The sequence below is a fragment of the Fukomys damarensis genome, unplaced genomic scaffold, assembly GCF_012274545.1.
Source record: "Fukomys damarensis isolate Sample0158 unplaced genomic scaffold, DMR_v1.0_HiC HiC_scaffold_16, whole genome shotgun sequence".
Lineage (NCBI taxonomy): Eukaryota > Metazoa > Chordata > Mammalia > Rodentia > Bathyergidae > Fukomys > Fukomys damarensis.
In genome coordinates this window covers 133,704,858-133,717,444 of record NW_022900928.1, presented here as the reverse complement: position 1 = coordinate 133,717,444, position 12,587 = coordinate 133,704,858, and the positions used below count along the sequence as shown (strand labels likewise).

The following is a 12,587-nucleotide window of genomic DNA, read 5'->3' as shown; positions in this document are numbered from 1 at the left end:
GGCTTGCTTTGCGGCCGTCGTGGCCCCGTGGCTCTTGGAGCGTGCGTCGTCCCGGCAGGCGGGAGGCCAGGCAGGAGGGTCACAAATTCAAGCCCAACCTGGGAGACTTAGCCAGACCTTGTCCGAAACAGGAAAAAATGTAGAAAGGGGCCAGGATGTAGCTCTCTGGTCCACCCCAGTGCTGCGAAGGATGCAGAAGGAAAGGAGAAAAAGGCAGAAGCCAGGCTGCCTCTTCGCCCGTAGACATCTGGTTCTCAGGTGGATGACGTGGGGGACGCAGAGGCGTTTACCGACTGCAAAATAGGGCCACTTCCAAACGCAGCAGCAATCTTTGTACCAGGGATTGAATTTGGGACCTGGCGCTTGCGAGGCAGGTGATGGAACCACTGAGCTAAATCCCCGGCCCACAATAAGTAACATTTTAATGCAATCGTTAGAAAAAGTCATAGGTCATGAAAAAAAACCCAAGACTGGCAAAGAATCCAAATTAATACTCCTGTTTTTCTCTTCTTTTTCCTCTGGCTTTAAGATGGCTCCATAGAACACACTGCTGCTGACCCTGTATTTAAATCGGGGTTTTTCTTCACTGTGGATTCGTTTTTGCACTAATTTTGATTTTTAAAAATCTGCGTAAAATCAAAACAAATATAGGTCTGGAAAAGACTTAGCCTAGCTGTATAGTTCTAAACTCTGTTTATGGAGCTGTACTCTTAGATGCTCAGTACTCAGAAAGACCCCCATCAAAAAAAAAAAAAAAAAAAGCTTATTCATGTTCATGATATTTTACTTTGGAAATATTTCATTGCTTATAAACAATTCCCTCTTCCTGAAATATCAGGTCATTTTTATTTCAACTGCTGTTTTGACGTGGGAAATCTGCTCTGTGGGGAGCGCCAGGGTTGCATGCTGGGTAGAGGTGTGGCGCCCTGCAGTCCCATGGGAGGTGTGGCAGCTCCTCTGCCCAAAGTGCTAGGGATGTAGTTCAGTGGGAAGGCCTGGGTTCTATGCCTAATACTGCAGGGGGAAAAAAAAAAAACCTCTGCTAACGTAGATAGGAAAGCCTGAGTTTCTCTGAGGCTGGCTGGAGCCCCAAATAAAATGGACCAAGTGCCAGATCTCAGCACTCTGAACAAGACTGGCGTCACCTGTGTTGCTTCACTTCACTGTGTGACATATGGAGAGCGCAGCCATGTTAACCTGTGATTCACCCGAGCGGTGTGGACGTGCCGTCGCCCATAGCAACGGGCTAGTTCAGCTGGTGGTCTGATCTGTTGCCTAGCAACTGTAACGGTTGTCTTCTGGAATGTGTGGGCGGTACTCTCGCTCCCGGGAGAGTATAAAAGGAAGAGGTTCTGTAATAAATAAAGCAAGGAACATGAGAAGAAAAGTGCCTCCCGTCTCTCTGTCCTCGTCCTTTCAGGTTTAGGACCTGCTGGCAGGATCCTGACGTCGTGGCTCGCGACAGTGACACACATTGAAAATAGATGTGCTGTTTTCCAAAGCCATCTAGAGTCACAGATGCGGCCGTAAAATCCTCAGGACACACGCAGATGCTACGGATCACCAGCTCATGAAGCATGAGAAGAGTTTAGTGGTCTCGTGTTCATTGCCAGTGTTCATCCATTGAGTCACAAGAGAGTTTTACAAAGAATTTGTTTCTGTTCACATCAAGATCCTCCTAAAGTAGGAGGGCTCGCTGAACATTCAGTGACCTCGGGAAAACACTGGCTGTGTGGCTGATGTTTTCTCCTGCGGCTCTATACGAACGAGCTGAGCTGGAAGATCCAAGAAGCCAGCTGTAGGTGGTGTGGATAGGGAGACTTTCCAATCACAGAGAACCATGGTGATTTTTAAACAGAGAAGTCAGTATGTGCAGGATTTTAATTATAATCATTAATTATGGGAATTAGTTGCAAAAGTCTACAGGAAAGATTTGAAGAATACTTCAGTGACAGTGACTGAGAGACCTGCTTTTCAGTTCATGCCATCTTTTGGAATCTGATGTTAGTAATCCTGAGTTGGCACATGAATTTACTTACTGTGGGTGTGTGTGACTCACAGCGATCCTCCTGCCTCAGCCTGAGTGCTGGGATTACAGGCGTGTGCCACCACGTCTGACAACTGTTTGGATGTCATTCTGAAAATGTTAAGCTTTTGCTTTAAAGTCAGATCAATTCTTCTGAAAAAAAGGAACCAATTTTTTTTTCATCAACATGGGTACCATTACTGAAGGAAAGTTACGTTTTTGGTATTTAATTTAGTATTGGTAAACTCGTGAATGTGTTTGGGACAGTACATATATGTGAATCAATGTTTTCAACTGAAATTATCAAATCTAAACACGGGTTACTTATTTGTAGTAAAAACAGCATCCACATTGAAATGTGCTGTGAATATAAAATATTATACTGGCTTTGAAAGTTTGCTATAATGTAAAATGTCTCATTAACAATTTTCAATGTTTATTACTTGATGAAATGGTTATTTGGGTATTCTTTCTTTTTTGTTGGTACTGGGGATTGAACTCGGGTCCTTGCGCTTGCAAGGCAGGCCATCGAACTGCTGAGCTAAATCCCCGGCCCTATTTGGGTATTCTGAGTTAAACAAAATGTTAAAATGAACTCTAGCTGGTAATTTTTTTAAGTGTACCTATGCTGTAGTCAGGGCTTGCAAGGGCACATAATTTACAGAATTGTTTTATAATATTCACCCAAAAAGTCAAATGCAGAGGAGTACTAGAGATCTGTCCGCATACTGGGGACCAGAAGAATCCAGCCGAGGGGTGGGTCCCATGGCAGTGTCCTGCACGAGTCCAGCTGGGGGCCCGGAGCCCAGGGCCATGTCTCCTGCAAGTCCGTGTGGCAGATCTGCACCAGGGAGGCCCAAGACCAGGTTGGGAGCCAGGAAACCTGTGCCGTGGGGTGAAGGATCTGTGCCACCAGGCTGAGGGGTCTGCACGGCAGCCAGAAGTGATGCTCAAGGTGAAGACCAGAGTGCCCCTGATAAGAACAGCAGCCTTGCCAGTGACAGTGAGGCCCTGGGCCCCTCCTCGGGGAGAACAGCTGAGTTTGCATCAGGAAAACCATCCACCGCAAGCTTCTCCTAGAAAATCAGCAGCACATGATCCTCCCCTCCAGGTCTCTTTTTATGCCACTGGCAACAATCCTCAGGCGGGTCTCCCACACCTCACCTCGCTGACTCCGTTCAGCTGGGCATGCCCAGTGGGTTAACCACTAGTTAACCCAGCACAAGCTACTAGAAAAATTTTCATTACATATGTGGCTCCTATCATGTTTCTATCGGACAGTGCTGCTGCAGACACTCAGATGGCCAGGCCAGGCCTTTCACTCTCAGGGTTCAGTGCAAATGTCTCTGTGATACTTCCTCTGATGAGACCACTGAGCAGCTACCTCACCACCCTGCACTCTTCTGGCCAAGCACACACTAGCAACTTCTTCTCTCCCGTACTTCTGGTTCCTTTTTTTTAGTTTTTTGAGACAGAGTCTCACTATGTAGTTCAGGCTGGCCCTATGTAGCCTGAGCTGGCCTCGAACTCAAAGAGATCCTCCTGCCTCAGTCTCCTAAGTGCTAGGATTACAGCTTGCACCACCATGCCCAGGCAGGGTTTTGTTTTGTTTTGTTTCCATAGCACCATTCATTATCTGAAATCTTTGTTTTTTGGATCGAACTCAGGAACTTGCGCTTGCTAGGAAGGAAGCGGCACCACTGAGCTAAATCCCTGACCCATTATCTGAAATCCTACTTGCTATGTAGGGGCTGTTTGCTCTCTTCACTGGAACAGAACTATTTATTTGTTCTTGTTTTGTTTTTTGTTGAGACAGGGTTTTCCTATGCACAGGCTGCCCTCAGATTCTCAATGCTTCTCCTGCCTCAGCCTCCCAAGTGCTGGATTACAGGTGTGTGCTACTACACCTTGCTGGAATAGAACTGTTTCATCCTTAGTGCTTGACAGTGCTTGATATTATTTAGTAAATTTTAATAAACTCCAGAGAGGCAGTCTTCCAGAAAATCTGCAGTTATTTTTTTTCCACTATTGGGGATTGAACCCAGGGCTTGTGTGCTGAGCTACATCCAGCCCTTTTTCTATTTTCTAAATTTTGAGACAGGTTCCAGCTAAGCTGCTCAGTTGCCCAGGCTGGGCTTGAACTTTAGATCCTCCTGCTTCAGCTTCCCAGGCTATCAGGATTACATGTACTTGCAGTTATTCTCAATAAAATCACAGAAACACACACACAGACAATACAAATAGATGTTAGCTGCCAGGGGCCGTGCCCTGGGGGACACAATGAAGGGACAGGTAGTGGTGTCATGAGGTGGGGCAGCAGGCACAGATCCTCCAGGGGCTGCGGGAGCTTGGGCAGAGCCCCAGACCCTGAGTCCCCGCAGCCTTGGCCCAGGGTCAGGCAGCCCAGCAGCGCCAGCCCTGTCACCCACAAGCCGTAGGTGAACCTGTGGGCCACCTGGGAGGGGCGCGTTTAGTGACAGCAGATGCCTGTGACCGGGTGGAAACTGGAACCTGTCTGGTTCCACCTAGCTTCCCCACCCCGGCTTCTGCTCTGGCCCTTCTGTCCCTTGAGAGCCAGCCCCCGATTCCTGTTCTTTTGTGTCCCCCCAGCCTCAGCACCGTAGCACCCGGAAACCCCTGTCTGAGAAATAATGAAATTTAGAAAACACCAGCGTACCTATGGCTTCTTTCATCAGCATTTTAAGTTACACACAAGAGAAAGCAGCCATCTCGTCACAGTCCCAAACGAGTCTGAAAGCCATCGACCACTTCCAGGGTCTCTGGAGCGGCTCGCTGTGTCCCGAATGCTGCTTCATTTCTGGTCTATAGCAAATGCATGCGTGTTCTCGGTCTGGGTTTCCGCCATCTCCTCCGAGTCCTGCCACTCAGGGTGGAGAAGGCAGCATGGCGAGAGGGTGCCAAGGCCTGGGTCCCAGGACGCCACATGTCTCATGGCACTCGGGATGCCTGTCTGGGACCGAGGAGGGTCCTGCTCAGGATGCCGTGCTGAGTGCGTGACGGGGATGGAGTGAACGGTGACAATCCCCCGCTGCAGGAGTTTTACTCTGGGATGGAGCTGATGATCATGCTCTAGCTTCGTCCGGGTCAGGAAGGGTGTGTGGCGGTGACTGTGAGCTCTTTAAGGGTCGGTGCAAGGCAGTGGTGGAGAACCTACGGCACGCATGCTGCAGGAGGCCGTGTGTCACTGAGAGCGCTAGAAGGTCAGGGTTTGACTTCGATGGTGTCCCTGATGTGGGGAACACCTTCTCCCCGATGGCGAATCAGTACTTCACAGCTCTGCTACCAGCTGTGAGATTTCGGGTCAGTTCACCTCCCAGGCCTGGAGTTTTCTTGCTTGGATTTAGTAATACCATCGACCTTGTTTGTTTTTTGTGGTTATTAAATGAATGAGGACAGGTAAAGCATTCGATACACATCTAAGTGCCATATAAGTGCTTGCTATGAGCACTATTTGCCAATGATAAAGAAATTTTACTGTTTACCTGTTTGTTTTCTAGCCAGGCGTGGTAGCGCATGTCTGTAATCCCAGCACTCGGGAGGCTGAGACAGGAGGATTGCCACAGGTAGGTCAGCCTGGGCTACATAATAAGTTCTAGGCCAACAAGAACTACATAGCAGACTGTCTCAAAAAAACAAGGCACAATGAAAATGTTTGCATTTAGATGTGGCTGCGCCTCCTTCCTGCTGATGGGCAAAGCAGGTTGCTCAGTGTCCACTCCAGGAAATTCTGCTTGCCCGCTCTGCCCCATGGGTCCTCCTTACCTGTGGTCTGACCTCAGTGGGCATCAGCAAATATTCTCCTCACCAGGAGACACACGACTGGTCCCAGTGAAACTCAGCCTTGTACGCTCTGGCCGCACAGCGCTGGGGATGGATCCTGGCGACCCCAGTACCCCCTTGGGAGAGTTTCCTGCTTCTGTGCCCACTACCCACGCGCCCCCGTGCCAGCACCCCACGGTTCACTCGAGGCACAGTCAATTCTGGAAGGTTGTCTTTGTGCTCGCTCAGCCAGCTGCAGGAGAAACGTGACACATACAGGGTAAGCAGGCATCGACTGCTGCGGTCGCCTGCACCTTCTGTCTAGGGTTATCCCAGGTGCGCTGATTCTGTGAACCACCTTCTCTTCTGGACAGGGGAAGAAAAAAAAAAGTTGATCTGACATGCTTAAAAAACACGATGACCTTAACTACCCAGCAGCTACAAATATAACATCAGTAAAAGATCTTTCTCATTGGGAAAAAATGAAAAACCGCACTGTTCAAGTCTTTCACCATTTCATTTTTATTTTCCTAATAATACGTTCTTTAAAAGAAGTTAACAACTTTAATTCCAAATACAAGGATTAAATAATGCAAATGAAAAGCTGTCATTTTTCAGTGAAGCTACTGCCTAATTACCCTGGAAAAAAGTAATGTGACTCATCTGCTGCAAAGACCCTTGGCAAAGCTTCATTTGCTGCCTGTAAGAGTCTTCTTAAGGTCACTTTGACGTCTGGACCGTCCCCTTGTTTCCAGTGAGAGTTCTGCTCGTAATGGCTTGTGGTTCCACAGTGTTTCGTGTAGGAAAAGCGCAGACTAAGAGACTACTGAAGTCGCTCGAGTTGCAGGCTCTGCCACAGAAGGGGGTCCTGCCGCGGTGACCTTCCCGACTTCAGCAAGCCCAGGGAAAGGCTCGGCTCTGATCCCTGGGCTGTGTCAGGATTGGGAGCCCTGTGCTCGCGGAGGAGCCTGCGGGTTGTGCAAGATGGCCCAGCCTGGGCGGGCAGGGGCTGCAGACACAGGCACCTGAGGGCCCCAAGCTGCACCCTGCCTGGATCCTGCAGAGGACTGCCCAGTGCCAGCCGGCGGCCTACTGCTGGGACAAGAGTGCGCTGCGGTTGGCCTTCATCTTCTCTAGACGCTTCACCAAGTGGCCGTTGCTCACCTCAAGCTCTTCGGTTTTATCCAGTGCTGAGCGAAGCTGGAAATGAGGAGGAGAGGCCATGAGGGGGAGGGATGGGCTCCCCTGAAATATCGTGGGGTCTGTGCCACCAAGATCCTGTCCCTCTGACTACTGCGACCACAGCTAAGGCACACTGGAACCCTAGAGCCACGTACACTGTGCATATTTCTTAATTTAAAAAGCACCACAGGCCCCTGGTTCTGGCATCACAAGGAGCAGGAACCTTCCTCCTTGGAGATAGCTAGAGCCCAGATGTGGTGCACTCTTGGGGACCCTGAAGGTCCACACTAGGAAAGGGAGGCAAATAAAGGCAAATGGAGGAGCTGAGGCTGAGGCAGGAAGGCCAGGGTCACACTGGTCACAGAGCAGGGGCCAGGCAGAGGCCACGTGGGCTGGAGTCCCTGGACCAGCAGGGGAGGGGACAGGTGTGCCAGGGAGGGGCCCCGCAGCCACACGGACGTGGAAGCTTGGCACACAGTCCATGGCTCTGCTCCCCCTCCAAGACCCCCAGGAGTGCGGCCAGAGTCGGGGAGAAAGACCTCTGCTCCCATCTCAGCGGGAGCAAAGCAAGCCCTCCGGGTGGGACGTGTCCCTTGTAGGGCCCAGAGTTCTCCTGCTACTACACAAGACAGCACACATACGAGGGAGGGGTGTAGCAAAGCCAGGAGAAACAGGCGAGGAGGACCGGACATGGGCGGTGGGAGAGCCAAGTGTCACAGACCAGAGGGAAAGGAAGCACGGCTGCGGCCGCCGCACCCCCAGCCCATCTCTTGCCAGTGTCGTCAGGAAGGCAGACAGGCACCATCTCTAAGGCTGGGAGGCGCGGGGGCCGGCCCGGGCTCCCCAAGGCTGAGCGGTGGTGTTAGGACGCCAGCCCCACGCGGACTGCACCAAGTAAATCCTCTAAGGCTATGGCCACCAGGTGGTCAGAAACAGCCTGGAGGTTTACCTCTCTTTGGAGTTTCCGTTTTTCCGCCTTCAGTTCATCTTCTATTTTTTCTGCATTTTCAGCGGCTGATTTATAACGAGACACTTGGCTCTCTAACCTTATTACCTAAAAAGGAGGGAAAAACCAGCAGAGTGAATTATAGGCCCACTTCCTTTCCCCAACTGCTGTATTCTACTCGAGAGCCGCGGGCGTGGCTCGGCAGGATGGGAGAAGACAGTGTGTGAGTGATGACACCGCTTCCGGAGAGAGCGGCCCGTAGCCAAGCGAGCCTGCAGTCATCCCTCTGGGGGACCTGTCCTGACCCCAGCAGGGACTGCGCTGCTCTCTGCCCCCATCCTCCGTGTGGAGCCCCCACTTGGGCTTCCACTGACCCACCCAGGGTGGTTCTGCTGCTGCTTTTCGTTCTCAGCCTTTGAGGTGCTATTTCCAGCAAACAGAACTGCAGTTTGCCCACAGTTCAGCCGCTCGGGATTGCTTTAGAAGGTGCACACATACATTTTGTTCTAGTGCAGTTATCTCTTGTTCAGACTTGGTGAGTTTAAATTTGAGGTCGCTGATCTGCCTGCTGGCATCTCCTGAAGGGTAAGGGAGAAGGAAAACCTGTTATGCTCTTGGGCTTTTTTTTTTTTTTTATTGGTGTTTCAGACTTGGTGAGTTTAAATTTGAGGTCGCTGATCTGCCTGCTGGCATCTCCTGAAGGGTAAGGGAGAAGGAAAACCTGTTATGCTCTTGGGCTTTTTTTTTTTTAGTTTATTGGTACATTTTAGGAATACAGACATATACATTCATCATTGGGATCTTGTACCTTTACATGACAGGTCTTGGTTCTCATTTTTTCCCCTTGTCCCTGCCCTCCCTTCACCCCTCCTACCTCCCTCTTTATAAACACTTCATTTCCATTTCTTCATTTTCTCTTTTTTTTTGTTTGCGCTTGGGCTTTGAAAACAACATTACAAGAGCTCACACGGACTGAGCCCTTCCTCATACTTGTCTCGCAAACCTGTGGCTTCTGGCTGTGCCCCATGGTGCCCAGGGCTGGGCACAGTCAGTGGCCATGTGTGTGAGGACAGGGACCCCAGGTGGAGACACTGCCCAGCCAGGAGGACAAAGAAGAGGTGGGCTGGGCGGGGCAGACCGGGCATCTCTCACCTTCCCTGAGCCTGCTTCTCATTTATTGGAGTAAACAAAGCTTCTCTGTCAGTCCGTATAAGCAGCAGACCAAAAGCCCACTCTACCCAGCAGAGCCAGGAGGCTTCTCTCAGGACTTGCGCACCTTGGGAGGCCCTTGCCCTACCTCCTGCCCCTCTTGGCTGCCCACAAAGAAACACTTCTGAGCTTCTGCATCTCGGGGCTTGGGGGCTGCCAGGGACCATGGGGCTCCTCTGCACAGGCGTCAGCGTCAGCATCAGCACAGCCCTGGGGAGCACGCCCTCTACCCCCAGTGAAGGACACTCACTCTGCAGGTCCAGGACGTGCACATCGGCCCCGTTTTCCAGCACCTCCTCTGCAGCCCATGGGTGGTCTGGTCTGCTGTTCTTCTGTCTTCCCTCCAGCTGCCCTTTAAGTTTCCTGATCTGAAAACACCACCGGCAAATTCCATCAGTTTCTCCTTTCTAAAGAACACTGAAAAGCTGAACTCAGAGCCCAATGGAAGGGAAGCGGCTGCAAAATGGAAACTCAATAGCCAGAGGTTCAAGGGACCACTGCTGAGCAGTACTGAGGGTCCCCAAGGTGCCAGAGAGCTGGGGGACACAGCACGCAGGAGAGAAGGATAGTAAAAGGCCATCAGCCTAACCCTAAAAGGGAAAACCTGCTGATCAGTTGTCTTCTGACAGTAGGGAGTTCAATGAATGAAAAATAAATGATTTCTACAATACCAGGCTTGAATTATTTTGTAATGTGGGGTGAAAGTCCTCCCTCCCTCCCTCCTTCCTTCTTTATTTTTGCAGTGCTGAGGGAACCGCAGGTCTGGAGCATGCTAGGCAAGCTATGATCCCAACACATCCTCCCTTTTAAATTACTCTGAGACTCACTAAGCAACTCTGGATCTCACTAAGTGGTCCAGCCTGGCCTTGAACTTGCGATCCTGCCACCTCAGCCTCTTTGAGTAGTTCAGGTAACAGCTGTGTGCCACCTGCCCAGTGAGAAGTGATTTGGAAAGATGAAGTCCCCCTGGGAGTCAGGAGGAGATGCTACGTCAAATACCTGAAATGTTAACTAAGAGTTGGTGAGCCAGTGTGCCATGGACCTGGGCTTCATTCACAGAGGAGAAAGGGCCCTCTGGAGACTTCTGGGTGCAGGAGAGCTGAATCACACATCCCCCAAACTGTAGTTTTTTCACTTGAAACAATACAGAATTACAACTAGTACTTTTTTTCTTCAGTACCAGGGATCCAACTTGGGACCCCGCGGCACTGCTGAGCTATGTCCCTGGCCTGTAACTAGTACGTTTTAAAAAACATACTTTATTTTTATTTTCTGTGGGGCAGGGAATCAAACCGAGGGCCTCCCACCTGCTAGGCAAGTGCCCTACTACCAAGCATTGCCCTTGGCCTGGATGTATGTTTTAGTTTTATTTATTTAGGTACTGGGGATTGAACTAGGGACCTTGTGCTTACAAGGCAGGTGGTGGAACCACTGAGCTAAATCCCTGGCCTGGGGGTGTGTTTTTAAAAGTAGACCCTTGATGGCTGGGGGTTTAGCTCAGTGGTTCTGCTGCCTGCCTCGCAAGAGCAAGGTCCTGAGTTTGATCCCCAGTACCAACAAAGAAAAACAGGCCTCTGAGACTACTTCCACCACCTTCAATGTTTTGTTTGATTTTGCAAGACAGTTTCACAGAGCTGTAAAAAGCAAGGCAAATCTGTCTGATTAGGCTTATGAGGGAAAATCAGAGGAACAGAATTTCCTTAGGAGATGGTTGTGGAATAATTTAATAGCTATCCTGCATATAAGAAAGATCAAATAGAGTAAATGTTTAGTATTTCTTGAGGTCGGAGACAGCAATGAGGATAAATCACAACTGGAATAACTCTGATCAGCAATGGAGACCCCTGCGAGGGGAACTGATGGCTGAGGGCAAGTGGGTGATGACCTGGCCCTGTCCCGGCCCTCATGGTTCACCGCGGGCACCACAGCTGTACTTCTTTAAGCAGCAATCCCCGAGGTCCAAAATTCAGACCCAAGGCTTTGCGTCTTGTGGATGTCCCCACTAACCCTCTTGGACTGGTGACGTTCTGTTTGGACACAGTGCCCATGGACTTAATGCTCCTTTCAGATGTGGTGTGTAGGGGTTTTCAGAGTCAGGAGGAAGTAAAACGGGAAGGCTTGTTGTTTCCCTGTTCAAGAATGCAGGGAAATCTGGGGGCGATGGTGCATGGCTGTGATTCCGGCACTCAGGAGGCTGAAGCAGAGGCCTGCTGAAAGCCTGAGCTACGCAGCAAGTCTAAGGCCAGCCTGGATACACAGTGAGACCCTGTCACATCCCCTCCCCAAAAGGAACTCAGAGGATAATGAAAAGATCATTCATTACCTGTTCCAATAAGCACTCCCGTTCGTTGACGAGCTTTTTCAACCTAATATCTGAAGAAATGAGAAAGACACGGGTTCGGGTGAATCTGCAGGGCACGGGCAGCTCTGGGTTAGTGGAATGAATGATGAAGGTATTACACACGTACCATGGTGAATGAGGCCACAGACAGGACGCGAGGACTCAGCTGGGGTGGCGCAGCCTCCCCCACATGCTTCATCGGGAGCGGCTTCCGGCTCATGCAAACAGCTAATCTTCTACTAGTTAGCATGCAAGAACGCTAGGCAAACCACACTGCAACACAAGAGCTCAGAGCTTCATGGTTTAACATGGTTAGCAATGCACAATCGCACCGAGAACCAGGGCGAGGAGCATCGGCCTGCATCAGACAATCCCCAGCGCCTCCCAACTGAGCTGTAATCCTAGTCTGGGCTGGGCTCGAACCTGTGATCCTCCTGCCTCTGCCTCCCACAGTGCTGGGATGCAGGCCTGTGCTGCTACGCCTGGCTAGCACCATCATTTTGAATAGCCTTCCCTTCTGACCTTATGACCTGGGTGTTCTCACCTTCTCATTTCTCAGAATCATGGGGGTCAGAGTTTTGACAACACGTTTACAAATCATGAGTCTGCTGACTACATGTCTGTCAACCCAGTTACCAAACGCTGCCACTCTTGTAAAGAAAATGCAGTAACGCTTTGTCTTCTGAGCCTCCTTCACCCCTGGCATATCAGGGTGCACAAACACAGGGCCATCAAAATGTACAGTGAGTGTTTACGTTAAAACAACGTAGTACAGTAAAAGACACCGTCACTGATCTCCCTGAAATACTCCCCTGGCTTTGCACACACTCATCCCACTGTTCTCAGCACGGTCTGGTGCAGTTCTGGAGCCCTCTTTCCTGAGAGTCTCTGCAAGGGACAATCGAATATACAGTGTGTGCTGCAGCCAAGCACCACCCAGCGGAAAGGCAGGCTGCTAAAATCATGGCAGGGTCCTCATCCACCTCTTCACCTGTAGGACACCATGTGACTTCTGGCTCTTCCCCAAAGCCAAAGTAACCTTGAAGGGAAATGTTCTGAATCAATTTAGGACATCGAGGCAGCCATGACAGCGCAACTAAAGA

General features: G+C 50.4%; 1 protein-coding gene and 1 long non-coding RNA gene across 2 annotated transcripts; both read right to left on the bottom strand.

The window, feature by feature from the left end:
• Positions 1-6,315: 6,315 nt before the first annotated feature.
• On the bottom strand, positions 6,316-9,452 carry LOC117286282 (leucine-rich repeat flightless-interacting protein 2-like). Its single transcript, XM_033763994.1, has 5 exons — positions 9,394-9,452; positions 9,232-9,319; positions 8,433-8,537; positions 7,938-8,042; positions 6,316-7,006 (listed from the first exon to the last, which is right to left on the bottom strand). The coding sequence occupies exons 1-5, from the start codon at positions 9,450-9,452 to the stop codon at positions 6,896-6,898; spliced, it is 468 nt and encodes a 155-aa protein (XP_033619885.1). The 3' UTR covers positions 6,316-6,895.
• Positions 9,453-9,479: 27 nt separating this feature from the next.
• Positions 9,480-12,548, bottom strand: LOC117286375. Its single transcript, XR_004517559.1, has 3 exons — positions 11,612-12,548; positions 11,467-11,516; positions 9,480-9,511 (listed from the first exon to the last, which is right to left on the bottom strand). It is a non-coding gene; the product is annotated as an uncharacterized LOC117286375 (long non-coding RNA).
• Positions 12,549-12,587: the final 39 nt, after the last annotated feature.